Source organism: Rissa tridactyla, chromosome 8 (genome assembly GCF_028500815.1).
Source record: "Rissa tridactyla isolate bRisTri1 chromosome 8, bRisTri1.patW.cur.20221130, whole genome shotgun sequence".
NCBI lineage: Eukaryota > Metazoa > Chordata > Aves > Charadriiformes > Laridae > Rissa > Rissa tridactyla.
This window is the reverse complement of record NC_071473.1, coordinates 10,822,138-10,849,883: the sequence shown is the minus strand read 5'-3', so window position 1 is coordinate 10,849,883 and position 27,746 is coordinate 10,822,138. Positions and strand designations below refer to the sequence as shown.

Here is a 27,746-nt window from a genome sequence, read left to right as displayed (position 1 = left end):
CTGTTCTGGTAGAGAGTCATGCTTCCTATCAGCAATATTCCACATCACACCTGAAACATCAATGAATTAAGTCACTTCCCTAATGCCCTTCTCTGGCATTATGCCCAAGTCTCTCCTTGTGCCTTTTTCCTAAGTCACAGTTAATAGAAATAGGAGTTAAACCATAGTTCACCATGCAATTACACTCTGTCCTGTTTGATTATGGCAGACAAAACAAGCCATATCGATTTTAGAAAGAGAATTATCAAATTGTTTCCATCATGACTTTTAAGAACTTTTTACTAATTTAAACAGATGGCTTAACATAAAACAAGAATGAAAGAAGTGGGAATCTTCACAGCATAACAAAAGAACAACCAAAATCAAACCCACCTTTTGAAGGTAATCACATACCAGGTAATATGAGGGATTTTACTTGTGCATACTTAAAACATTCACAACTACCGAAAGAAGAAAGTTTCAGTGGTGATTCTACAGTTTGTGGTGTAGAATCTAGTGGTGTAAGATGCTATAGAAGGTCTTTATAAATTGCCTGCCCCTCCTTCTACAAAGTGGTATGTATTACACTATTTATGGGAAGTTTCCTGCTAAATAAGTTTAGGTAGTTACTTCAAAATTGTTTACTGAACAAGCAAATACTCAGCAAAATCAAGGGAACACTTACCTGCAGCAGGCCTGACATTTACTCTAGCAGACTGTTCCACTAACAGTTCCATTAAGTGAGAATATATAAGACCACAAAAAAAAAAAAAGAGTCAGGAGCAGCTCATCCAGCTCTTTACTTTTGTCCATAATGCTGTGAGATGACAGAATGGTCCAATTTAGTTGCAGATTTTTTTTTTTAATTATTTTGTTAGATTCTTGAGTAAAGTTCAAAGTACTCTAGTGAAGCTGCAAAGTAACTTGCTTGCCAGAATTGTAGGTCCTGGATAATTACTATCTTCAACAAGCTGGAAAACAAGGCTATTATAACTCAAAAGTGACTTGTTAACTTTATTGCACAGTAACACTCCATATGACATTATTCACATTAATTTTAACATTTCAAAGTGCGATTAAAACTCTGGAGGAACGCCTTACTTCCACCTGTTGCATTTACACTCCTTTCTCTATTTTTCCCTTTAGTCTGATAAGTAGTACAGTTTCCTTCTAAAATAAACCCTAAACATTATGTTGTATGAAGAACAGTAAGAGATACTGAGTACATCTGTTAACAGCTCAATTGCAAAAATTGGGAAAACCCTGATTCTCCAGAATAGCAAGCTGTGGATTTACAGAGTTTCTTTTGTCTTCACTAAATCCCAAATTTTAGCGCTCTGCTCTGTGTGGATAATTAAACTTAATGTGACACAGAAAGTTAAGGATTCTAGGACAGTTTTTTTCAGAGCTTCAGACAAGAACAAGAGTTATGCTTGCTTGAAAATTTTATTGACACAACTGTTTGGTCCCAACACACAAAACAGCACTTGAGCCACAAAAGAAAGTGTCCAAACAAAGTAGACAGCTAAGAAAAGAATTTTTTCTTCTCCCTCCCATTCCAAGAAAAAGATAGTGCATAAATTGAGGGCTTCAGTGACATTTTTTTTTAAACAGACATGAATCTGAAGTAGTACATTTAATTGTTAAATTAAAGAATTTCATGGTTGTAATGCTTTTAAATCTGTAAGTCACATCATTCATTTAACCCTTTGGATAAAAAAATATATTGCAATTCAATTAGCTATTTTGTTACACTATGAACACAACTTCTCAAAAGTATTATTCTATTACTTTCAAACAGCAATTTCATCAGAATCACACACGAATCCAGAAGGGATATGCTGACCTCCGTAAGCAGCATCACCACCACACTCACTTTGACAAATACCATGTTTTCCTCTGATGCAAAAACCTGTTTTTCTTTAGTACTCCAGATGACTTGTAGCTGCATCTCATGAAAATATCGTTTCAGGTTGGTCTTTTCTCCAATGCATGTTCTTCTGGAACAAAGATCTAGACTGATCAGTGTTAACTTTATCAAACTTAAGGTGAAAGCAGATGTTCTTGCATTTAACTCATTAAAAGCATTCCCAGAAAGCTTACTTCTAAATTTCTCTTTCTATGGCAATATGTCTGTAGAGGTTTACCAAGGACTCAAAATACTGTGCCATAATGCTCAGAAAAACTTCCAAGTGTTTCTCTGCATTCACAATGGCTATAAGTTCACTACTGGTAATACTTGCCTAAGTTTAAAAGATTTTATAACAAAATCTGACTAGTAAAATTCTGTCTATAGCCATTATTCAGTGACATTTCCTGTTGCTGGCTGAGAAATGAGAGCCTGTGTTCCATCTCTTGTATATTACAATAGAACGCACCTAAAAATATTCAGTTGGCCAGTGGAAAACTTCTAGTATAGGTTCTTTCAATACTACAAGCATTTTGTTCGCTGCCTGGCAAATACAACCCATTGTAAATGCCATGGTTACCCAGAATGGGTATAACGTCTCATCCACTGGACATTTCTGCTAACTAGAGTTAAGGTCATCCACTGACTTAACCTCTCTTCCAAAGCCGGCCCTTTCAAAAGCCAACACAAGATACCACAAACTGAAAAAAAGCTTCCAACACTAGGAGTAAGTTTTAGAATAAAAACAGACAGAGCTAAAAGACAGCACAACAAAGAATAAGCTTCCCATTTACTGAACATGCTTAAAAATAGAAAACAAGGTTAAGCAGAACAACCTTAGCATTTCCACATGTAGTTAGAACTTCCCTTACAGGTGGAAATAGCATCCATACCTTCCATCACAAAACACTTTAATAAGACCTACTCAATTATCTGTAACTTATGCATTAAATGCATATTTCAGAAATATCAGAATCTTTCTAACTTCATTTCTAGACACAGTAAAATGGGTGTGTCTGTATCTTAAACTCACAACACCAAGACAGTCTTTTCCTTAACCAAATCCATGCCAGACTGGAACTAAATATAAAAGGGAAGCTTAAAGCATCAGTGTCCTAGAAAGCTCCTAAATGGAACTGAAAACTACAGAAAACATTTAAAACAAGTTTTACAAAAAATCCACATAATCTTCTACAGACATCTTTAGACAAAAGAATATCCAGTGCAGTTACAAGTCATCTGAAAGGTCAGAGACAAATTTCTCCTCTGGAGTACAATCAACTCTCTTACTCTTGTCATTTCAGGTCAGCAAGTTAAAATTTCTCATCAGGCTTTTGAAAGACAGATCATGCATTTTATTAATACTGTCTGAAACAATACCAGTAAGCAACAGCCTATAGAATACAATATGCTACATGTATGATTACACCACCAACAAGGCTTAGAGAAAATAAAATCTGTTCCATTTTAGTTGAATTAATGTTTTGCTTTTACTGAACACACATTTATGAAAAACTGTAAAATTTAAGAATAATTTAACGAATGCCAGACTTTTTTCAAAATAATAGAAAATATCTGCTCTGCTAACAGCTGTGTTCAGTGTAAAAGGAACAAAATCTTCACAGAACACATTAAATACAAATTAATTCTTCTAGGCCTTTCATTAAAATACATAAGGGCTAGCAAATAGCTTTTCTTTGTGCAGAGTCCATAGCTATTTGTCTTTCACACTAAAAGGAAAAAGTTAAAGCTTGGTTACAGGTGCAAGTGAAAAGTTTGCTGCCAATTTCACCTTGTTTTTGTGTTGCTTTTTGGCTGGGCTGTCCATTGCTTCCTTGTTTATTTGGGTTTCAGAGGACTGACAGGGAGGCACCGAAGCATTCTCCGTGGCATTAGATACCACAGAACCAGAGGTCAATTTTTCTTGAGCTGTGGTAACAATTCTTTGTTTTTCTTCTTCTGTTAAAATCATTATCTCTAAAATAAATAAGACAACTGAATTTATTGATGCTCTGTTCTTGAAAAATAAAGAATATTTCTCTAGTAATAGGCAATAAAATATTTAAAATAACTTGTCAGGCTGATTTGAAGCCAGAGGATGCATCAATGCTCACCTCTGCAGCTGTTGTGATGTTTGTTCCTGGCTTTGTCTGCATCATGTACTATTTAGAAGGTTTAATTTAGTTCTCACACATCAAGTCTCTCAGTGCTCAGAAAAGCACTATAAAATTACTGTGGTGAAAAGGTTGCTATAAGTTGGCAAAATGCAATTTTAAAGGTGGATAAGGTCCCCATAAAATTCACCCCAGACAACTACAGCAGCATACTTGCAGTCAGTACTCAAGAGTTTCTGATGGAAGCCAGCTGCATTTCTAACACATCCCACTGTGCAACATATACATATGTATTTAAATGGAACTTTATATAATCAACCATTTATTTGATGCTTTATTTTCCAAGTTGTACGAGTCATCACCCATAAGTAATACAACTTAGACAAGCAAGCTCTTACCAGAGAGAGGTGCAGGGCGTTCCTCAAACTGAATGAGGTCTGCAGACTCAAGAACCACCGGATCAGGTCTCAGCTGTGGGGATGGGAGGCAGGAAGGAACCGGCTCACACAGGAGGTCAACAGGAGATGTGTTCGTGAGGCAAAGAAGTTCTTGCTCAGTTTGGTTAGAAGCTACAAAAATAAAGGGAACATCTTTCAAAGTATCTGTAAACTGTGAAGGTGTCACTATTTCAGAGCTGGTAAATGTAAAGTCTTCAGATGCAATTCTGAGCGTTTGAGAGCTATGCTGTATTTGAAATACTAATATCAAACTAATTTAATTAATGCTAAGTAACCTCGCATTCATTCAAGAGTTACTTTGCTGGCTAGCTAAGTACAATACAGCAGACAAAGCGGTAGTGTGTTAAACCTTCTGCTTGCCTTATACTTACACAGCCTTATAGTAAAATCTGGTATTTGACAAACCTGAGTAATAAAATAAGAGCTGAGAAAACAAGTTCTACAGGAACAAGTCTTCAACACAGAAGGGCAGACAATATCCCTGCAGATGTGCCAATATCCTATCAACTACTTAGGTACCACGATCTAACACATTTACATGTAAAAATTAAGCTGAAAGTTTCAAAATGAAGTGACTTGCCCTTATTAAAAGGGACAAGCCTAGACTTTGTAAATAACTCAGAACTATTCCACAAGTTCTCCAACCTGCAGGTAGTCAAAGAACTGGAGACCACAGCAAGATACAAACCATTTCCCAGATGTTTTTATTTGGAGACAGACTTATACTAACAGGGCTGCCACTATTATTTGCAAATAAGTAACAACACAAAATCAACATAAAAACACCACAAAAGAACACTATATTCTCATCAGAATACAGGGGACACTCTTAGCAGAAACTGCTACTGACCATCTTTTCTCATTAGCTTTATATTTAAGTTTCCACTAAAATCCATGGGAAACAGTACTCTAGCAGCTATATATGTATATATATACTGACAGTTGAGGACAGGAGATGCCCTTGCCAAGAGGACACATGACTAACTATGTACTTGGGGAGAAGTTCAACAGCTTTCAAAGCCATAAAGCGTTTCTACGGAAGTTCATGTTGACTAACTCACACAGCTTTCCCCATGCTGCTTTGATTACTCCCCTAAGATAACACATTTATTATATAAATCAATTTTGCATTACCATTGCTAGGTGTTCCTAGACTTAGTTCCATTGATGAAGTGGATCCTGGGGTCTCCATAATATGTCCATTATTGTCAGCAAGTTGACTTCCATGATCATCCACATAATCAGCAGGGGGAAAACTAGGTGAGCTAAAACGAGCTACAAAAAGGCAAGTTCATTTGGTTCATTTACTCAAGTCACCTCTTAAAGAAAAAGGAAGCTAAGATACTGCTCAAAATTGAAATGGCTTACTTTTCATATCATTCTTTAGTACCACAATTCTCTTATGGCCATGTCCTTTAATCCAGACCACCTATAGAGGAAAAAAAAAGCAGAATTAAACATCATCACATACTAAGCACAAAGCCTAAAACAGCTTCCTTGCTGCCTTTCATCTAGCCTTACACTGACATTATTTCTAAAAGTAAACTAAATGTTGCTAATTTGTACTACACTACCTAAGTAAAAGCTTTATCTCAAAATAATTGATGCCAAAGGCAAACTACAGTGCTAGAAAATGTATTAGCTATATATTAACAAAACTGTGTTAAAACATGGAGTTGCAAAATTCCATTTTGTCACTCTCCAGGAAGATTAATTTACTTAACAGAAAGCTTACAGTCATAAACTGGGTCACACATTATCCTAGAGCACTGAGGACATGTGGATGACAAGATGCCACCACAGCAAAATTCCACTATGTAGCATTTCTGACAAGGTCCCACTGTTCTTCACTCCTAAAAATCAATAACCTACCCCGTTCAAAGTGAAGTTTCAGTACTGTACAGTCATTCATTCCTTTGAGACAGAAATCAATTATCTCACTTGATAAAGATACCAAGGATGTTTGCGGCCTCACCAGGAACAGTTAAGCAAAATTTGACCAAAACATGTAAACACATTTTCATTTTCTTATTACACAGTACAGATTTCTCAGAAGCTATTAAAAATACTACTAGTATAAGCCTCCTTGGATTAGGTAATTATTCTAGTAATTCATACCAATTAACAGAAACCACTGTGTTACTATTTTTAATCCATGCAGAAATTTCAATGTAATTATGCAAAACAGTTTTTCACACCTGTGGAATTGCTCCCAAAAGCTCTTCTAAATTATTGCATCCATATACTTTAGGTTGCAGCACTTCTCCTGTGTATTTGCTATATGCTACTGGGAACTCATGAAGAAAAATCTGCTGATAATGGTAGGTGTGAAGTAAGGACCTTACATTCTTTGCAAACATATACAGATTTGTAAGCTTCACATATTCTTCTGCTCCACCATTGGTAAAAACCTGTTAGAAAAAGAAAAGATACAGAATCAGAGTGTATACTTGCATACTCTCTAGTCACTGTGTCTTCCCAAAGGAAGAAACACAGCAGAAAGGAAAAAGAGCACGGATACCTCAACCAAGTAAGGCAGACTCTTCAGGAGTTCAGTTAAGGTCATAAATCCATATTCACAAGGATTAAGTGAAGTACTATGGGTAGTTTCATAATGCTGTTTAAGCTGTTCAACAGAGAGAAAGGATGTTCCATCCCAGGACATTAACAAGACCAGCAATTGGGCAGTCAGAGTCCGCAGAGATTTTCTATTTATCAGCTGAATTTGCTTGCCAGACTCTGTTTCAACAACCTAGAAAAGTGAGTTGGGAATAAAGTTAGGGACAGGGAAGAAATTAATTTATAAGTAAGTTGTGTAGCTCTGTTTTGTTTGAGCACAGCTGTATCTAATATCACATACCAACATCCAACATGCCCCTAGCCAAAAGCACAGCAGATAAGAGCTTTACATGGAAAAATTTACTTGAATTTACAAAAGCTGTGTAGCAGTTTCTGTCCACAATAGTAGACATGATTTTACTCTTTGTTCCAAGACAGCTGTACCTGACTCAGCTCCAGCCTGAACACCAGCTGCTACATTAACAGAACTGGAGCAACTAAACCAGTACGCCCACATCCACATAGATGTAAACCTTTTTTTTCTGATGACATATAAGATCATCTATGTCTTTACATTCAGAGTCAAAGCCTCAAACCATAGATCAAAAAAAAAATGAGGAATATAAAACATTAGGAGACTGATAACTACTACAGTTACCAGGAAATTATGACTTTTACACAAAAGTCAGGTAGGAAAAAAAACAATGTGTATTGTTGAAGTACTATAATACAATCTTTTACTTATTTGCTAAACAAGCATGAGTTTTCCGAGAAAGTTGAAAAGTTACAAAAGAACAAAGCAAACACCATAGGAATGTAGAAGCTACATTTAAAATCCCTTTTGAATTCTGCTCCCCTCCCAACTTAATGGAATATTGTCTTTAGAGTACAATATTAAGCACACTGAGACCTGTAATTTGAGACAGGAAATTCCTTAACACAACATTACATATCTTTTAGAGGGATAAACTACGAAGATAAAGGACTACCTTTACAACGTGGCAAAGTTTTTGCATCAAAGCTGGAACTGAGCTAACATCATAGTCATGAAGACGCAGTGTGTATCCAAATGTTTTACTGTACTCCGTCAGTAAATCAGCCATCATAAGGCAGTTGTCCTTCTGAGACCGCAGCAGTTTAACAAACTGGGCAGCAACTGCTTTGACTTGTTCCACCTCTGTGAGCGTGAGAATTTTCTCCTCCCCACATTCCAATACCTACAAAACAGAAGTTACACTTTGTTACAGTGATTTACCTGGTCTGGATGAAAAAAGTGTAATCTGCAACTAAAATTGAGTGCTTGCAAGCATTGCTACGTAGCAGGGCTCAGCTATCTCAAAAGGTATCTATATAGCAAGCAAGACTATCTAATTTCTTAAATACAACAAAATAGGCAATTAAGTAGTTATTAACCTTTTTTAAAGCAATTTTAACACAACTTTAATGAAACTTAGCTCTAATTTTGATGCACTGAATTTTGTAAACAATTCCATTTAGAAAACTTGAATTTGTTAACAAAGTTAACTTGAATATGCTAAAAGCCTTGGGCAATTTTACCAAATTAGATATATCAAAGACTTTCTTAAACACAGCTGTCTAACATTCAGATGCACAGTTTATAACTCACACTAAAGTTAGTGAGAAACATAACCCCTGCTGAAACAGTTGCACAGATCTCAGAAAAATGCTTTAGTACAGTTTAGGAATTTAGAACTTACAAGTAAGACATCCGGTATGGCTTCAAAAAGTTCAAGTAGTTTTGTAAAACCATAGTAAGCAAGTTTGCACTGACGACCAAAGTGGTGATGATAAGAAGGAATAAATCTATTGAAGGGCATTCGAAAATGGGGTTGGTGGCGCAATAAGTCTACTACCTCTTTAGAAAATTGTTTGGTTCTTTCAATTTCTTCTTGTGTACGTTCTAAAATTAAAAAACAAAGCAAGAGCTATGTACCAGCACACTTGTAAAATGCAACAGAATATAATAAGAAAATATGGTGATTGATTTTCAATCACCATATCACTTAATCATATACCACACCAAGTCACTATTTTCCTTCTTCTACCACTGAAGACTTTTACTAAGCTTACATGTTTAAAGTCAAAACTATTCAGGTGATCAGCACCTTAGAAAATATTAAACAGATAAATATGTTTGCATTTTTGCTGTGTGGAAACTACACACTAATAATTCCACAGAAAGTTTAACTATATGTAGAAATGGTAACATTATTTTGGTTTGCCACCTGCTTTGCTATGTTCCATTATAAAAGTGCCTAGAATGACAAATTCTTCATTTGATAGAAGTTCATTGCTTAGTTATGAAGGCAGAAACATAGTTATCAAAATATCCAAGTCATTCCTATATACTCTAGTTAGTGCAGTTTTAAAACAGTCAAAGAATAATTTCATTGGCAACAGTAAAAGTGTACATAAACATACCTCTTTTGGGAATACAAATTACCATTTCATTGTCTTGCTGTGACAAACAGATGGTGGTATCTGGAATTTCTGAAATAATGTCAGCCAGTTCACAGACTCCATACTCAGTAACATCCCAGTCCTTAGAGAAACACCTGAAAGTTTTGGGAAATTGCATTATACTAGTATGCTGTATAGGCAACAGAAATGTGTAAGTTGAGAGAATAAGCCTCAAATCCTAAAAAAGCATCATTTTTATGTGGGCAAAAATACTAGCATGTGAAACAAAGGGGAAAGCTATTCTTAATTCAAGTTATCTGTCCACACTAACTAGAAAAATGAGAAAATATAATATTATACAGCTTCATATGGCTATACTTTCAGTCTGTATTTGCTTAATAGTTACAGAAATATGCTCTTTTTAAACAAGATTAGGTCTCAACAGAAGGCAAAGACCGTACCCTGGAAAACGCCATATCAAGGTTCACAATACTATGTAATATATCATAAGGTATTTTACTCCCCCTGCCTCCCCGACAGGAAACCTCTCAGAAGCAGGAACGCTTCACATATATTCTTATCCAATAAGTGGCCAGACATGACCACAATGCACATTTAGTAGATATAGAAACGGCCAATGATGTAATTTTTGCCAATAGTGGAAATATAAGTAGAAGGGCGCACACCCAAAAAGGAACTGTTGGCACATGCAGCACAGTAGCACACACGCAAAGATAGACCACATGTAGCACTAAGATGCTATGGTTTCCTCAACGCACAGTAAGTACTACTTTATCTTCATACTAAGGAAAGCACCATATTTTGTTCTGCAAAGAACCCACACCCCTACCTTTTTACCATGCTAGAACAGAATGTTCTTCCTGGCATAGCAAGACAGGCATTACTCCTCAGTTTTGCACTATTGCTAGATCCAGTTAAAGTTGTAAGAGTATCTATTGACAATCAGTCTATTTATTTTGTATTTCCCTGCAAAGAAAGCCTAACACTAAAGTTTCCCTTTATTGTTCATGTTAATGTGCCATGACCTGCTTGCTTAAATCCAACCTTGCAGTCATGGCTTCAAAGAGAATTAATGAAAGACAATAAACCATTTCAAACTCCAATAAAGTTAAATGAACCTAGTGCTAAAGGAAGCAGTAAAGTCTGCCAGAGAACTTTTAATTTTTGTTTTCATTAGAAGTTTGAACTTCCACATGACAATGCAGAGGCAATATAGTTGCCACAGTTTTGTACTAAGATTTAAAGCACTGACTTCTCCTCCACTAGGTTTTAAAACCACTGTTGACAGACATGCCCTGCACAGCTGTTCTTCATTCATTAAAGATAACTTACCAGTGATAAGCCTGTAAGAATTCTCTCACAATAACTTGCTTACTGGCCTGGGATTTGAGAAGCTTCAGTAAGTCTTGAGTAAAGCGCTTCACTTGAGCTCTGTGCGTTAGAGTTAACAAGCGTTTGGAACCCATACCAAGAATCTGAAAGAAAATTCTACATGATCACTCATATCTAGCATCCTATAAATTCTTTTACAAGATATTTAGAAGTCAGTTCTAGTACAGGTAGGCTAGAAATGAAGGATATAATAGAGACAGCATTTGGAAAGGCAGCCTCATGGGCCCATATGCTTTCTGTATTATGGGGTATGTCATCAAGAAATTAAATGTTTACTCCATGAGTGCTATTGCAACTGTTGCACATTTGTATTGGTTATTTTCAAATTCTAGGAAAAACTGGTGTTCAAAGTAGCAAGCTGATGTGACCACAGTGTTTCTTTTTTTTGGTAACATAACCACACAACTTATTTCACCGGGAAATCCTTCCAGTCACAAGCTACACATCACAGCCTAACTTCACAGCACTCAGCATTTGCTTCGTTCTTATGACAAACAGCACAAAACTTTTTACCCAAGCACTAGCCACGGGCTAAAAAAAAGCTTCAAACTTTACCCCAGAGGCTTAGATTAAATAAGAATAAAGAGCTAATTCCCACAGAAGTTGTTTAGGAAGGGTGGGGACAATAAAAACAAAACAGAAACATCTCAAAAAAGACAACAATTACACTCCAACGTTCAGTTAACCATCTCTTTCAAGGTGGATATAGCATCTATTATATAATAGTTGAAGATAGAAGAACAATTCTCCACATTAAAAGGACCAGTGCCATATAACTCACCTGCAGTACATGAGGCACTGCTTCCAGGAGCTCCATTAATTTGGAATACCCGTAGTCAGACACACGGCATTGTTTTGCAAAGTGATGATGGTACGTTGGGATGAATTTACTGACAGGTATGATGCAGGACGGTTGGCTTTTAAGTAGATCTATCACTTCTCTACTGAACTGAATAAGTTGTGGATTACCTACAGGGCTCTTAGAACGTAGAAGCCAAGGATCTAAAAAAAATCAAATAATATTACTGAACCTTTCACTAATATTCTTCCACTGAACACTGCACATTATTCAGCACAGGCTAGAGCACAGGAAAAAAAGAGAAGGAACATTCAGGCTAAAAACTTCACAAAAAGTTTAACATTGATACAAGATATTTACTTTACGCTACCCTTAATTCTTTACCAGAAAGATTAGGTCAGAGAAAAGATTTTAAATAGAAATATTTACCTGTAGTAGGAGGTGGTGGTTTGTTATGTATCCATTTAATAACTTTAATACCATTTTGGGCAGTGGCAATGTTAACTCCAGGAACACAGGTAATTAGATGTTCTAAAGCAACACCGCCCTGGCCTTCTGGCACTATTTCAAGATCATTGAATTCTGACATGTAACAATCAGGAAAACTTTGGAAGGAAAAAAAAAGCTTCCATTAAAAACTAAAATACAGCTATAACAATTGTCCTAAAAAAATCCTCATTTTGAGACACTTCCTGACCAACAGGCTTCAACAGCTTACTAACACATTACAGAAGTCCTCATAAAAAGCGTATGTAAAGTAAGTGTCTTTTTTCCTCAGTAAGAGATCAAAGTAGTAATTTCATAAGGCACTTATTTGCTCTAAAGGATACCACCAAGAACTGGAGTTTTTTTATGCAACAGGTAGTTTCAGAGCATTACAAGACCCACCAATGAAGTTTTAAGTATTTAACCTATCAGCCCATATACTAAAAGCTGAAATTAAAATACCTTACCTTAGTAAAGGCACAGTACCCTCATGTGTCTGTAGAAGACTATGAACTTGCGGAGCAAATGTCTTCAGAGACAAAATCACAAAAGGAATTCTATAAGAATCTGGATCAAACTCATGCTCACTGTAAAAACAAAAGATTGAAGTTTATATGCTCATTCTACATATAGCTTTAGCATAGCATGCCTGTGCTCACATCACACCCATAGTAAACATTACACTATATGCATACGATATACTGCTACCAGCTGACAATACAACTACATACAACCACAATCAACTTCCATTTTTTCTTTTTCACAAAAATCCAAACAGCTACAGCAAATTTCTAGAAGACAAGAGACATTTAGCAGCCCATATTTTTATCATCATTACATTAAAATTTTTAAATTAAATTTTAGCACCACATACCAGGCAGTTAACAGTGAACACCTATTAACTGCTCTAGTAGCACAACCTGGCTGCTGTTGAATAAAACAAAAAACTTAATAGATGCTTCAGGAAATCTTCAACCCAGTATGAATCACTTACTAAATGTAGCTGGAGGATAAAGAATGATCATTTCCAGCTACAATTATGTAATAAAATTCAAGCTAATAGAAATCTCTAGTATGTATAACTTTCCTATATAACGAGAGGAAGGTAGAGTACCCTTTCAGCTTCTGCTTAAGGGGTATTCAATCTTGGCAATTGTGCTAGAATAAAATAATCTTATCCAAACAGTCTGATCCATGAGAACTGCCTAGAAAATTCACCTTGCCCTTTCATTATTTTCTGCCTGACTTATTCTTGTAAACATATAAACAGTGACTGGAGCACACTATATGAACATATATACCTCAACTTGAATATACCTATTTAAATATTTTGTAAGATTTTGTAGTAGTTTATACAGAGCTTACATAAAGTCTTTATTCAGGCAATGCTGCTTACAAACAGGCTCATGATATTCCAACTCTTCAAATATTATAGGACTACAGTTTGCTGATGAGCCATCATGTGACTGTGAAGATCCTAAAGGACTCTGCCGGGCTTGGCTGCTGGATAGAAGGCACACCAGCCTCCCACTTCCTTGGTCACGGATTGCCACAGTATCCGTTAGTTTATACAAGTCTGATACAATTAACTTATGCCCAAATCTAAAAAGGAAAAAAGTGAAATAATACACATTATATACACAGCTAGAGAATGCAGTAACCTGCATTTTTCTTTTAATAAACAGGAATATGTGAGAAACTATTCTTGCATACTATTAAGGTAACTAATCTATTCATGCCAATATAAAAAACTGTAGTAAAATACTGGAAGTATAACCCTCTAAGAAAAGCCATTATTAGAGTCATTGCCTCTGGATAGATAATATACTGCAACATGTTACAATGAAAAACCCAAAACACTCCATTCTGTTACTTTCTATAATTCACTGTAAGCAACCACCCAAGATGAGATTCTTTTTAGAAGTAGTCAAGGAAAAAAACCAAACAACTGCAAACTTACTTTTTTTCATAGATTTCTGTGAATTTGAACACAGGCAGACAACAAGCTGGTGCATCTTGCAGAATGGACATAGTTTCTGAGCTATAAAAGAAGTTTTGTAACATTAGCACAAAATTAACCTGTTAGTATTAGAAATAGGTAGTCTCCAGCCCAAATTGGTGAGATGCAGTTTCTGAACTATAAAATTGCATTCCCTTCCATCCCAGCATTACAAAAGTTGACGCTTCAGATCAGGGAGTACAAGCAGTAACATTACTGCTAACTCATCTAGGTAATAGCTCTGAAGGAACCGCATCATTCATGGGTGGTAGCAAGATTTTGAGCATCTATAAAATGCAACAGTAAAACTGTAGTATTAGAGGTCACCAGCCTGATCTTTTTATTAAGAATTTTGAGCAGGGATAAACTAAAATGCAAGAATGAAATAAAGTTGTAAAGTAGTACATAACTGTAGCATACCCTATAGTCCAAGCTATTTTCACCGTAGCTTTCTGTGAAAAAATTAAGACAACCTTTTTCCTAATGATTTCTTTCACTACAGGAAAAAATGAAACAGAAAATACTTGAGTTCTCACTAGCACCAGCACTTTAGTTCTATCATCCTCCATGTAGAAAACTGAGATCAAAGAAATACCAACAACATTTAAACTGGGTATCCCATCCTTAAAGAGAGAATTCATGTGTGCTTTCTTGGAGAAAAGAAGAAATAAAGATGCCAAGTGTAATCTTAACTCAGCTGCACAAACTAAGTTGTTGAGGTTTATCAGTATAAGAGAGTAGTGGTGAAACTATCAAACAGATCTAGTCTCTTCAGATGCAACTTAATATAAGCAATGTAAAAATCTTAAGTGAAAACTGTTGTATTTAACATATTCATCAGGTCATAAGACAGATTTCACTTTATATCCCTATCATTCCTTTGGTTGATATTTTAAGTCATTTTTCAGCTACTAAATACATGCCATAACAATTAAGTGCCAAAGTGCTTACTACCTTAGGAGAGAGAGTGATTTATTTGCAGCTCCTGTTGCTAACGAGACCTGGATCCTTTTACTGCCAATTTTGTATCTGTGAAGATTGTTAACAGCACTGATTGCTTCTTGCAGATTTTCCATCTGAATTGTAGCCTTCAACTGGTAGTCTGTATGAGGGCTGAGCTCTACACTTTTTACCTGAAAGGAAGAAAACATCTTATACATTTATCACAAAATATTAACCCAAGGCAAGCCAACACAGAGTAGCACAGTCTTGCTTTGGCCAAGAGCTGCATACAACACAAAAGGGAACCAAGTATGATAAACCATGGCCAACAGGACAACGCAAACAAGAACTGAGTGCAATGAGCCTTGGCCAAGGCAAGACCATGATACTCCTTTAACACAAGCATCATCTTCCCATGCAGAAGACTATGCCAGAAGAATGTCACCTACAGATCAGACAGAAATAAGACTGCTACAGAAACGACCTCTCCTTTCATAGTTGTTTCTTACTGATTCACACTCGTCTATTTTTGATCACTTCTTGTTCAAAATAAACTCAGTTTTTACTGTGATGTTTAAGATAACATTAGGAATTCAGCTTTACAGTTTAAAAAGGTCATGCATGGAAGGACTTAGGCTTTAGCTGTATGACTAATGAGCCACTTACTAAGAATTTCATATACAAAACTTCAGAATACCAGATCTGTGAAGACCACATGCAAATTAAGAACCTAGTGCAAGTGATGATCTGGTCTTTCTACGGGAAAAAACACAATACTTCCTTTCAACAAAGTTTAAAAGTCCATGTTTGGATAGCTTTCTATTCCTACTTGCTTAAAGCTAGAACACAAACATGTCCATAAATATATAAACAGGAATTATTTAAAAAATAAGATTAAATAAAGGTATTTTAGTATTTACCTTGCCATGTCTTGAGAAAATTTCATGTAAGTTTTGCTGCAACTCTTTTCTGGACAATCTGTAATCTATATTGCTGATCTGAATGTCTGCACCATTTGCAAAAGGATCAGGGCAGTCTGTACTGCTGGTATGATTTACTACATTAAATGTGAGTGGAGATGATCTATTTGAGAGGTTTGGAGACATACTCCTGGGTAAAAGAAAAACATTTATGAGCTGAAGTAGCTATTGCACAATTCTGATACATACATCTCAATTAATCAAAAAGACACACATCACATGTAAATAAAGGACTTTGAAGGTATTTTCCTAGTACATGCATGCAGACAAAACAAATTTCACCACAAACAAAACATCATAATAAGAAAAGTACTTCCTATGAGAAAAGAGGAAATAATTTGCGTTATGTTTCAACATCACCCAATTTAATAATATATTTGACACCAAGTCTTTTACTATCTTAACACATTGAAAAGGCCAAGCTCATTCACATGATTTTAATAATTGGGAAAGGCCACATATTTAAGTCGGAGAATTTAATAGGCCTGGATAAATTTCTACTGGGAACATCCAAGGCACTGAAAAGAGGAGTATCATGTCTGTAATACCTCTGAAGTTTTTTCAGAAGCTTTAAAGTTTGCAGGAAACAAAGTTCAATAAGTTTCTGAAAAAGAGTTTACTTCATCTTAAATTTACATCCACCCTCTGTTAGCTGTTATGCAGCACCACCACAGTTTCCTTTTGCCTCCACACAGATCACTATATTAAAGCAATGTGCTTAGCATACACAATTCCATACACAGCTGTTCATAATTAGCGTATCATTTCACCTCCCAAATAATCCACAGACACTTACCGAGATGACCAGCAACTCTGAGACATGAGTAAAGGACTGAGTTGTCTTGAGGCCGTCAACTTACTGAAAGCAGAGGGATAGCTGACCTGAAATACAGTTTCATCTTTATCTTTATCTACAGGGGAATTGGTAACACTCCTGGAAGCAGAGGTCTCTTTTCTATTTACAAATATATATAAGAAAAAGAAAACACATTATGTTGCAGAATTCACATTTAAAATATGTGGCTAACATTGATGTCTATTTTCAAACATACTTCTGACTACTTTTACAGGATGCTTCTCCCATTCCAGTTTTTTTCATTGCCAAAGACACAGGAATTGCTGCATTAGAGTTACTCTGAGGAGAAGGAATTTGTTCTTTTAAATGTTCTTGCTGGTTTTCAATATTTCTATTGATGGTCTTTGATTCAAGGCGGCACAGCTCCTGTAGGAAACAGAAGAAAGGTCAGCATAAAAGCACTAGACGTTCCTTGCCAGAGGCTTTCCTTGTTATGGAAACCTACATAACTGACAAATTTTTCTTTAATAGCATTCTCATTGGTGCTTCATAACCAGGAATATTTGATTTTCTGACAGTTTACTATTTTCTGTCCCAATTAGTTGAAATGTTTTTGCTACACTGTAGGTCTACCCTAGTTTTCCTTAAAACTAGCAGAAGCTGATGACTCTAGATATTATACTCAACGCCAGTACAAAACTCAAAACTGGCCTTGGATTCAAGACTCAATAAGTACTGGGAGTATTTCCAAATCAAGAAAAAAGGCAGCAGGGAGGGGCAAAAAAATCCAACCCTCAAATTCAGTGTCTACTTTCCAAGCAGATGAATACAGCTCTCATTCAGGAATGTCACTATACATTATAGTTTTTCACTAAATACAATTAACAAGTTAAAGCTGTAACACACAATTCCCAGAACATGAAGAAAAGCAAGAATACTAAACAAGGTAGAACAACAGTACCTGTAAACTTTTAACATTTGTGGGTTTGATGATAGATCCATGAATTGGGAATCCTCTCCCAGCAGAGCCTTTGGTACCACAAGACTGATCACTTGAGTCTTTGTTGAGGAGGCACAGCTTTGTGTTCTTGTTAATTTTCTTGGGAGACTTCACCTTTTCAGTTCCCACAAAGCTGGAGCTTTTTGTTTCATTAAGTTCTTTGTTTTTGGGAGTAAAAGACACTACAATCCTGTTACCAAAAACGTCTTCATTTTCCATTCGCTTCCGAGCCCGTTCAGCACTTTCTTGATTTAAAAAACGGAGAATTGCACTGCTTCCAGAAATGCTCAGCACTTTCCCTCCACAGTTGTCTGACAAACGCCTGAGTCTATTGCTGACACTTTTGCTGTCTCTGTTTGTTGGCAGATTATAAACGTATAATAGTGTATGGCATGCCTGTTTAAATGGAGTAAGATTTTAAGTTTTATTATGTCAGAATACGCTCTTGTTCAAAACCAGTATTTTTACATCGCTTCTGGTGACACATGCTCTCCCCCTGCACCCACCCCCTGGCCTTCTTTTTGCAGCATTTGATTTGGAAGACTCCCATACCAAGGCAGATCCTCAAACTTCCATGTCCAATATAATTTAAAGTTAGAAGAGACTACAGACGCCGTGACCAATGGATCAATACCTAATTGCTTCTCAAGCTAAGAAAGCATCACTGTTTGCAACCCAAGAATTCTACATATTCTACACATGCATGTGAACACATAGTTCAGGAAGTTATTTCAAAGAAAAGGTCTGAGTGCTGTTCAAAGCACACATTCACATGGTAGTAACTGAAATACAAGCAATGGTCAAATATGCATCAGACAGAACATCATCATGACATCACCATGTCTCACCATAAAACACACACACATAATTTCAGCCTGCTCTCCTAAATTAGAAAAAAAAAAAGAGGTTAACACTGAAATATCTATTGCATTAAGAATTAAAATCCTTACTGGCATTTTCAGCGGTAACCTTGGTGGCAAGTCTGAAATAAATTCTTCAAAACAAATAAGCTCATGAGCATGATGTAAAAGTGCTTCTGAAGCTTGGTTCTTATGTACCAAAATGATCCGAAAACCATGTCGATGTCTCAGGTCACTGAGTTCCAAAGCAAAGTTTACATCCGCTGGAAAAAAGTTACAATGGACAGGAAAACACATGAAAAGGCTAAAAAACCTCCACACAGGCCTCACTTGACAAGTTCTATTTATCACTGAATTTCCAATAAAAGAGCACAAACAGCTACAAGGCTTCTCAATAGACATGATTTAAATCATGTTCAATCTCATAGACAAGGGCTTCCTTTTAATAGCAGCTTCTAGCTATTTATCAGCATTTGACTGGTACTGTATACTTCTGTACAAACATCTGTTTAGCTTCGAGAGAAACCCAAGGCAACACACCAATTAAATAGTTGAGTGGCTTGCATGTTTAACTGTATAGGAAGCTGCTACAAGAATAAACAACAAATCAAATACATTTTGCTCAAAACATTCTGAAAGATTACTATAAGGAAGACTCAATGAGTTTTACTTTATTAGCTTCCTGTTGAAGCTGTCTACCTACTGACACTCAAGAAGACATCGGATTCCAATGCTGATTTAACTAAGCCAAGTTCTCATCTTACAGTGCCTACTTTTCCCTTCTTGCCACTGACATCATTAGGAATTCTTGAGAAATTCAGTTAAAGCCAATTCTAAATGCAACCCTTGGATAGCAGAATAGCGTCATATGCAAAAGTATGACTGAAGAGAGGAACTGAATTTTGTACTATAGATACCACAAACACTTACTTGACACAAGAACCACAGTGGCAGGTGCAGCATGTGTATCAGCAAATCTCCTAAGACTCTGTCTGAGTTTGTCATCAGCAGCATTCTTTGCTGTAGCATTGATGTGTGCAACAGTCACCTGTGGAAATACAAATATACGCTCTAGAGAAAAGCTTGAATTTGAACTATGTTGCTTAAATTTAATTTTTTAAGAAATTAACATAAATACAAGCTTTCACATGCACCTTTTATTTAGATAAATTAATACACACATGCATTAAATACAACATGTATGAATCCCAAACTGTTCTAATGAGCAACGAACTTCAACCCTAGCTGTTCAACAAAGTCTTAGGGATGACTTCTGCTATTCTGCTGTGTTAAAGATCACAATTTACATGCTTTGCATTCTCTAAGAATATATGCTGCTACCTTAAAAACATTCCATAAACCCTCATTTGAAATGGAGGGGTGACAAACATAGCAAGTACTCACTATCATTTTATTTTACCTCACATAAGCAGATAAACTGTCAACCTGTTATCATATCTGCAATTTAGGGGGTGGGAAGGGAATTTCTGACTTAGAAACCTGCACAAAAAGTAAAAGAAATACCAAGAAACAAAAGGTATTGATGGAAAAAATAAGTAGCATTAAAGGTGCCCCAATCAATACCACTAATTTACATGTGTAGTCACTAATCAGCACAGTATTCGCTAACAAAAATAAAGTTGAGTTCACAGAATCAGATCTTTTAGGTCAATTATTTAGTCACAGATTTGAAAATGTCACCACTGCTTATTACTGGATGAAACCAAAATCCTCTGTGAACACTAAAACTAAAGATAAATCAGTAATTTACATATAACAGAATGCAGTTTCAGTTTTTAAAAGTATCACACCAGGAAAGTTCAGCATTAAAGACCCCCACCCATAAACTAATTATAAGCTCATGCACTTAAAACCACAGAAGCTAACACAAAGCTTTAGGTAAACAGGAATCACTATTAGCACATGCTGAGTACACAAATTCAAGCAACAACACCAAGTAGATGCTGTTTTGATACCTGGCAGTTGTTTAGCTCCTGAATAACTTCTTTATTTTCTTTACTAATGTCACACACACAGATGAATTCTGCCTCTCTGTGACCTTTAAAAAACTTTTCCCGAATCCTCTGTACAACTGCTATAGCTGAACGGCCAGTGGGAACTGAACAGTTTTCAATATCCCAGAAGACTCCAATGGGGGGCAAGTTTTCCAGCACTTGGCCTGCTATTGCAACTTCCGGAGACCCTGTAGAGGTTTAACAACACAGCTCATTTTAATCTCCAAATACTAAAAATGTTAAACTTAAAATAATGTAAACTTTGCATATGAGAAGCTCTATGTTTTAGACAACAACATGCCTGGGAGTGCAAGTTCAGTTTTATTTTCTTAAGGAATCTTAAATCAGGTGTTTTCAAAGTTTCTCTTTAAGGGAGAAACTTAATACCTCAGATCAGTCTTAAACAGAAAATTCATCACTGTTAAGTTATGATAAAGATGCAAGACAACTTCAGTTTTAAACTCTCAAACAAGTAACATTTTTTAAAAAAACAACTATCAAATGCTGAGGTGGCATGTGCCATTAAAACTGTCTCAAGTTGTGTCACTGTCAAACTAAACTCAGCAGGTGCTATATCAGTAACAGAAGTGAAACATGAAAGCTGTTCACATTTACAGTGTGCATTAAATAAAGAATTTAAATAAAACCATATGAGATTACCAATATAGTGACTGTGATTATAAGAAATTAGGGTAGTATGGAACAAACACAAAGGCATCCTACAGTTCAGGAGAACAAGGTTAAGAGTTTTTGCTATTACAGACTAAGAAGCACAAATAAAGTTCCCATCGTTTCAGCACTGAATATCTATTTAATTTTGCATCAACATTATATATTCCATCCCCACAAAACAACTTGAAAAGAAACTTAAGGAATGACACAGAATCCTCACAGGTCAAAAACAAGCTAAGAATTAAAATTAGCTGAGAATATAAAATTAAACACCACTGACAAATATGTTTGTTTGGGTATCTGTTTACTAGTTACTCTTCTACTGGTTTCACTGGAATTGCATTTTGTAAGGACACTTAACAGGGTGCTGGATCTTAAAAACAGGTGTAATCTTAAAGAGACAGTAAAACCATCCAATTTCTTATTCTTCCACGATTTTTTTTTTTTACTTTTATAACTTTCATACTAACTATGATCTCATAATTGAAGTAGTACTAACACTGTAGAAAGACCACGTAACTATTTCACACAGTATTTTCCTCTCAAGAACACTGAAAAAAACTATATTCTAATTATAAACATTACATCTTTACTGTGTATGAAGTGACAATAGACACTAAACTAACAAGATGCTTTTCAAGGTCTGGCTGAAGATAATCTCTTCATACACCACCAGAACAAAATAGTTCCCAAGTCCTTCGAACTTCTTTTTCTAGTTCTTAAAATGGTAAAAAATATAATAGTAGAAAAATCAAAACTCTATGCAAACAAAACAATAAGTTGACTAGGTAGTCAAAACAGGTAAATCCAAGTTATGACTTTTCAAGCCATTTAACTGCTTAGTCTTCTATGATTTTACAGAAGTCACCAATTTAAGAGAACCCTTCACGTGCAACAGTATTTAAGGACAATATCCACTAAGTGCAAGTTTCAAACAAATGTGGTTTACCATATTTCTGCGGTGATTTGCCAAGGCTGCTCGCCAGTAGCAAACTCTTCTCATTTCCTGTTCCTTTGGTTCCACAGCCATTACATATTGGGATAGGAACAGGTGCAGTCTGTGCACTTGGAGGAGGAATATTTGGCCAAATTTTAGCAGCATCAACTAGGCTGTTTCTGGTTGGCTGTTGGGACAATTTTTCAAAACACATGTTCATTTATTATACATTATTAGCACATACTATTCCACACTAAAAACACTCAGTTTCCCTTCTGTAATAAGTATAAGTTCAGACATACTTTGCAAAGTTAATTAACAACAGTATTACTGCACGAAGGAAGCTTCTGTCCTGTAGTCTTTCCTAGCATACTTAGCTCTCAATTTCCAAACACAAGGGAAGATTCTGCTGAACTCTGCATATCAAGACATGCCATCTTTAAGAAATACTGATACATGTTGCAAAAAAACAGACCTAGCATGTGAAATCAACACAATTAAGAGTAGGAGGTTGAATCACCTCCCTCCTCCCAAAAACAGCATGGAATTCAGTATCTTTGGAATTACAACCATCTAGTTTATTGAAATGAAGACATTTCACTTTTACATTGGACACTCAAGTTTGGAAGTTTAAGTAACACATCTTGTGAAGTTGAGTATATTATTTCACTTGAATTTCCTATTAAAATTCAAGCACTGTTTTAATCAGTTCTAAAGTATTGGCATTGAAGTATAAACTACAAGTTTGGGAAGGTTGAACTAAGACCTAGCAAACCAAACCAAAACTAGAATATCCTCATAGCATCAGGCATTTCATCTGACTTAGAAATGTATCTTTACTGATCAGCTGCTCAAGGATACATGTTAACTGTTGTTAGCCTTTTCTCAGAGTCACTTCTACAGAACATTTTAATTGGAGCTGTCAAGAAGAGAAGTGTCTTTCAAATCCAGTCAAAATTCTGCTTGAGTACATTACAGATCCCCTGTAAGCTAAACGATGTGATAGCCTCTCTTGTCTTCCTACCAAACTGAGTGTTACCTCAGAAGAGAGATCATCTCCAAAAAGGATATCCGGTATATCACCAACTAGGAGGATGCAAGCTGCAACCCATGGAAGCTGATGTTTTGCCCAAGTAACATTATTTCAACATTAACCATATACCAAGCTTAATGAATGAGAAGTGTGATGCATACAAACCTTGCTTAAGCAGTCACTGCAGTAGTGAGAGCCCTTTAAACAAACTGAAGGTGCCATGTTTAGGTGCAAAGGGTTGGCGCACACACGCGATGTTAGCTCCGACTGTGCAATATGCTCATCCAAATGGCCTGCAGCCCCACTTGTGAATTCAGAACAAGGAAAATAGCCAGAAGATGTGCAGCTCTGAAGGGCTGGAAACTGATGCAGTTTGTGCACATTACCATGACAGGACTGGAAATGGAGTTTTCCACAACAGGGCAGATGTTGACAGGAAGATACACTGTTTTCTACGCACATGCCAGGGAACTCACTCGCAATGCCTGCCAAATTGCTTCTAGATGAAGGGTTCTTCAGTGAAGATGCAGACTGATAAGCAAATCCTGACCCTACTTGACAAGTAATCGTCCCAGTGCTTTTTGAGTCTAATATTGTGCCAGAGTGAATCAAGTTACCACCACCACCATGCATTTGTGGAGTACAAGAAGAGTCAGAGCCATGAGCACAGCAGCTTACTTTCGGGCCAGGTGAAAGCTGTATTTGCTGTTGCTGAAGAGGGTGAACATCAGGAAGCGGTACTGCTGGGAACAGTTTAGAGCCAGCATTATGAGGAGATGAAGCATCCTTCAATTCTGCAGCAGCTTTCTTGTTCTCCATGTAATCTTTCTGGAAAATGAAAGCTCAGTTACATTCAGATACATAAATGAACCAACAATTTTCTAGTATAAACAAGCACATTATTAGGCTGTTACAATTTTGATAGATATTTTGAAATAGATTGATAGAAATTGATAGAAATTTTGAAAAGTGTTATCTTTATGATTACTATTACTTCACTGTCTGAACATGTAAAATATTAAAAGAAACATTCCAGTTGTGTGCCAGCCTGAGATACATTGGTATCAGTGGACTTTGGAAGCAACAAAACCAAAAAGCTATAAACCAAATAGCAATGGGTCTGTAAAACAGAAATTGAAAAGCAGAAAACTGTTAGGCTAAGGTTGAGAGATATTCTGCAAGTGAAAAGCAAAAAAAAAGAAGATTTACTTCTTTTAAGAGCAAACATAGATGGATGCAATATGAAGTAAAAAAGTCCCACAGTTTGGAGGTACACAAGTAATCACCTTTTATTTTGAATAAAGACTTTAAAATTGTATTTAAGTTTTAGAAGTAATGCATTAAAATACTAAGACTTTAAAAATTAGAAATTATATCAAGCAGGTAAACTAACAGAGGACAGAGCAGACTAAGTTTTCACAACTATATAAGTGCTTTTTGCCTACTCTGATTCAAGATATCAAGATGTACAGACATAAAGGCATAGACAGAAATACAGGGTTTTTTAAAACAGCAGCAGTGAAAACTAAGCAAGGTTACGAGAAGCAACAGAACAGTCAAGGTCAGTAGAGCTAACCTGCACACAACACACTACTCCAGAGCTTTAGGCCAGTACTTTAGAAAATCTTTTACTTTCCAAATTGAATTTAATGCATTTCCTACTATACAGTAATGAAAAATTGATTACCCAAGTTCAAAATCATTCCTCTCTACCTGATGCGACATCTTACGAACTGAAGATACACTCTGCCAAAAATCTGTCTGGAACTGGTTTACATGATAGATTCCAGAATTTATGGCAGCTCCCTTCCTAACCCTTAACATATAAGAACAGCAACACAACAAGATACATACTTATGTTTCCCACGTGTCTTTTACTGAAAGTCAGATTCAATGAGTGTTACTTAACAGCTGGAGCTGGCTTGCTCAAGTCATTGTGCTGTACTATTCCTTCTATCCCTGAGCACTTTGCATCTTAAATATATAGAATCATATACAGTTACAGAACAGGACCATTTAAAGAAATGGAAACAAGGAAAAATTAGACATTCATGACGAACAGTATCCACAATTGCTCTAACTAGTATATAATAATAATTTGGAAAATTCTGAATTTGCCTCCAAACTGATAAAAATCTGGAAGCATGAAGACTAATCCTCTACTCTTCAGCAATAACTTCATAGAGCTTCCAAGAAGCTGCCTTATATACTTTTTAAGCAGTCAGTTGTATTATTCCAAACAGACCTGCAGAGAGTAAAGCCCTATCAAGCAAAGCAACTTGCCTGCTTTCACCAACACTGATGAGAGAACTGTGAACACAACTAAAAACCTTAAATTCCCAGGCAGATTTTGTACTCACCATGGTAACTGCTCTCTCCTTATTCTCCTCTCCCCATTCACCCCCTTTAGTCAGCAATAACTGCTGTTAGTTATACCACTCTGTACCAGGATATCAACTATGCTTTTAGTAAAGCAATGAATTACCGTTTCTGCACTGCAAGGCAAAGACTTTTCAGCAGCAGAAAAGCAATTAGAAAGCTTCCAGAGCCATGGTTTAGCATCATTCTCTTGCCACTGAAGCCATCTGAATGATCTATTGCAGAGGTTCTCTGTCCTGTGTTCTTCCATCATACAACCAAGCAAAAAGGTTCAACATTCTTTCATCCCCTCTTCCTTTCATTCTTCCCACCTGCAAAAAAGAAAAAATGCTTTAAATAACTTTTAAGCTAAGACCACCATGGTTTTTCTCTGTCCTATGAATTCCACTACTGTTAGATCACTGAACCTGCATTATTTATGTTAAATTTAATTATGCATATGGGACATGACCTTGACTATTCCTGTTTAGTACAGGAATATTTCTCACAACCTGCAGCACAGGTGAGGTAGTCTGACGAAAACAAGTCCTTAGCACTAGCTAGAGAGCACCAGAAATGCATTGCTGCTGATATGAAATAACTCCCCAAAACTCTCAGGGCATTCTCCTGGTAAGAGAATCCAGTAGGTAGGTTTTTAAGAACAGCTCATCAGTAAATACAAAAGAGGTGCAACTGAACTCAGCTGAAAGAAGTAAACTGCCTATTCATTGTTCTTCCATTGGTTAACAAAACTATATATACCTGTGTTAAACACACAGCATTTAGTATTTAAACAGAGCTTTAAGTTACAAAAATTATTTACAAATACTTCTAATAATTCTCAAGCTGCCCCCACAGCACACCACATCACTTTGCTTCTTTGTCATTCTGTAAAGCTAAACAAGTTGTTTAAGACCCAACCACATTGTGACAAAAAAACTGTGATTAGCAGTGAAGTCTTCCTGCCCTCCAGCTACATACTGCATCATTAGACTACACTCCTTCAATTCTTTTGCATTTAATGTTAAACGCAATAACCATAGAATACATTCCGTAGCATTACATTTGCCCCAGTGTTATTTTTAACCACAAAAAAAATTTGACTTTTTTTTTGAAAGCAAAAATGTTTATTCACATGAACCCTTAGTACCCCAAAATTATGTTGTATAAAATGTTAAGTTAATCAAGTTCTACAACTCTTGAGAATGCCGCTTTTAAAAGTGTCTGGTGGCACCAAGTTGTTTAGGAATTGAAGCGGTAGCTGAACAAAAAGCGTTAAAAGTTGTGTTAACTACGTGTGTCCGCGCTTTGCCCTCTGCGGCTCGCAGCTCCCTGGGCGCTTCCAGCCCGGCCTGGCCCACAGCTGGGGGGCGACGGCGAGGCCAGAACCCCCTCCCCCAGCCCCAGACGAAGAGCCCCAGCGCGCCCCAAGGCGCTGCCGGGCAAATGGCCGCTCCCGCCCGCCGGTGGCGCCGGGCCCAGACCGTTATGCCGCTCCGCCTGGGGGACAGGCTGCTCCCCGCGAGGGGCGCGGGCCCCGTCCCCGCCCGGCCGCGGCGTTCCACCAGGGCCTCCCCACTGCCGTAGGGCGGTGGAAGCTGCCCCGGGCCATCAGAAGCCGGCGGGCCCGGCTTAGGGCTGCTCTGCCCCTGCCCGCCACGCCTTACCTGAGCCGCCCCCGGCGCCGTCGTCCCTCACATGCCGCCGCGGCCCCTCACACCCCTTTGTTGTCCTCCCTCCTCCCTCTCCGCTCTTTCTGCCGTCAAGCGAGACTGAGCGCCGGAAACCAGCCCGCTGCCGCAAAGACAGCTGTCGTAACGTTCCCCTCCCTCCTCGTCCTGTGCACGCAGCGGGCCAGTCCCGGCGGGGAGCGGTGGCTTTTGAACCTTCCCCAGCGCCGGGGCTTTCCTCGGCGTGTGGGCCGGGGCGGGCGGGGCCGGGCCGGGCGACACCCCGACCCGGGGTTAAAGGGGCTGCAGGAGTGCCTGTGCCTAGCTGGAGGGTGCCTGGGGCTGC

General features: G+C 37.1%; 1 protein-coding gene across 3 annotated transcripts; it reads right to left on the bottom strand.

The window, feature by feature from the left end:
- Nucleotides 1-1,406: 1,406 nt before the first annotated feature.
- On the bottom strand, nt 1,407-27,530 carry MARF1 (meiosis regulator and mRNA stability factor 1). 3 transcript variants are annotated; one of them, XM_054211764.1, is made up of 27 exons: nt 27,398-27,530; nt 25,858-26,062; nt 23,538-24,200; nt 22,352-22,526; nt 20,692-20,918; nt 19,646-19,763; nt 18,806-18,978; nt 17,817-18,251; nt 17,112-17,281; nt 16,856-17,014; nt 16,000-16,189; nt 15,092-15,270; nt 14,099-14,179; nt 13,504-13,740; nt 12,606-12,725; nt 12,082-12,257; nt 11,635-11,855; nt 10,794-10,936; nt 9,462-9,595; nt 8,738-8,940; nt 8,009-8,236; nt 6,982-7,212; nt 6,659-6,871; nt 5,829-5,889; nt 5,595-5,735; nt 4,401-4,571; nt 1,407-3,865 (listed from the first exon to the last, which is right to left on the bottom strand). In XM_054211764.1, the coding sequence occupies exons 2-27, from the start codon at nt 26,002-26,004 to the stop codon at nt 3,633-3,635; spliced, it is 5,229 nt and encodes a 1,742-aa protein (XP_054067739.1). In that variant the 5' UTR covers nt 26,005-26,062; nt 27,398-27,530; the 3' UTR covers nt 1,407-3,632. The 3 variants fall into 3 exon arrangements, with proteins under 3 accessions (XP_054067739.1, XP_054067740.1, XP_054067741.1); XM_054211765.1 differs by lacking the exon at nt 5,595-5,735; XM_054211766.1 differs by lacking the exon at nt 27,398-27,530 and having other exon boundaries at nt 23,538-24,196; nt 25,858-25,982.
- Nucleotides 27,531-27,746: the final 216 nt, after the last annotated feature.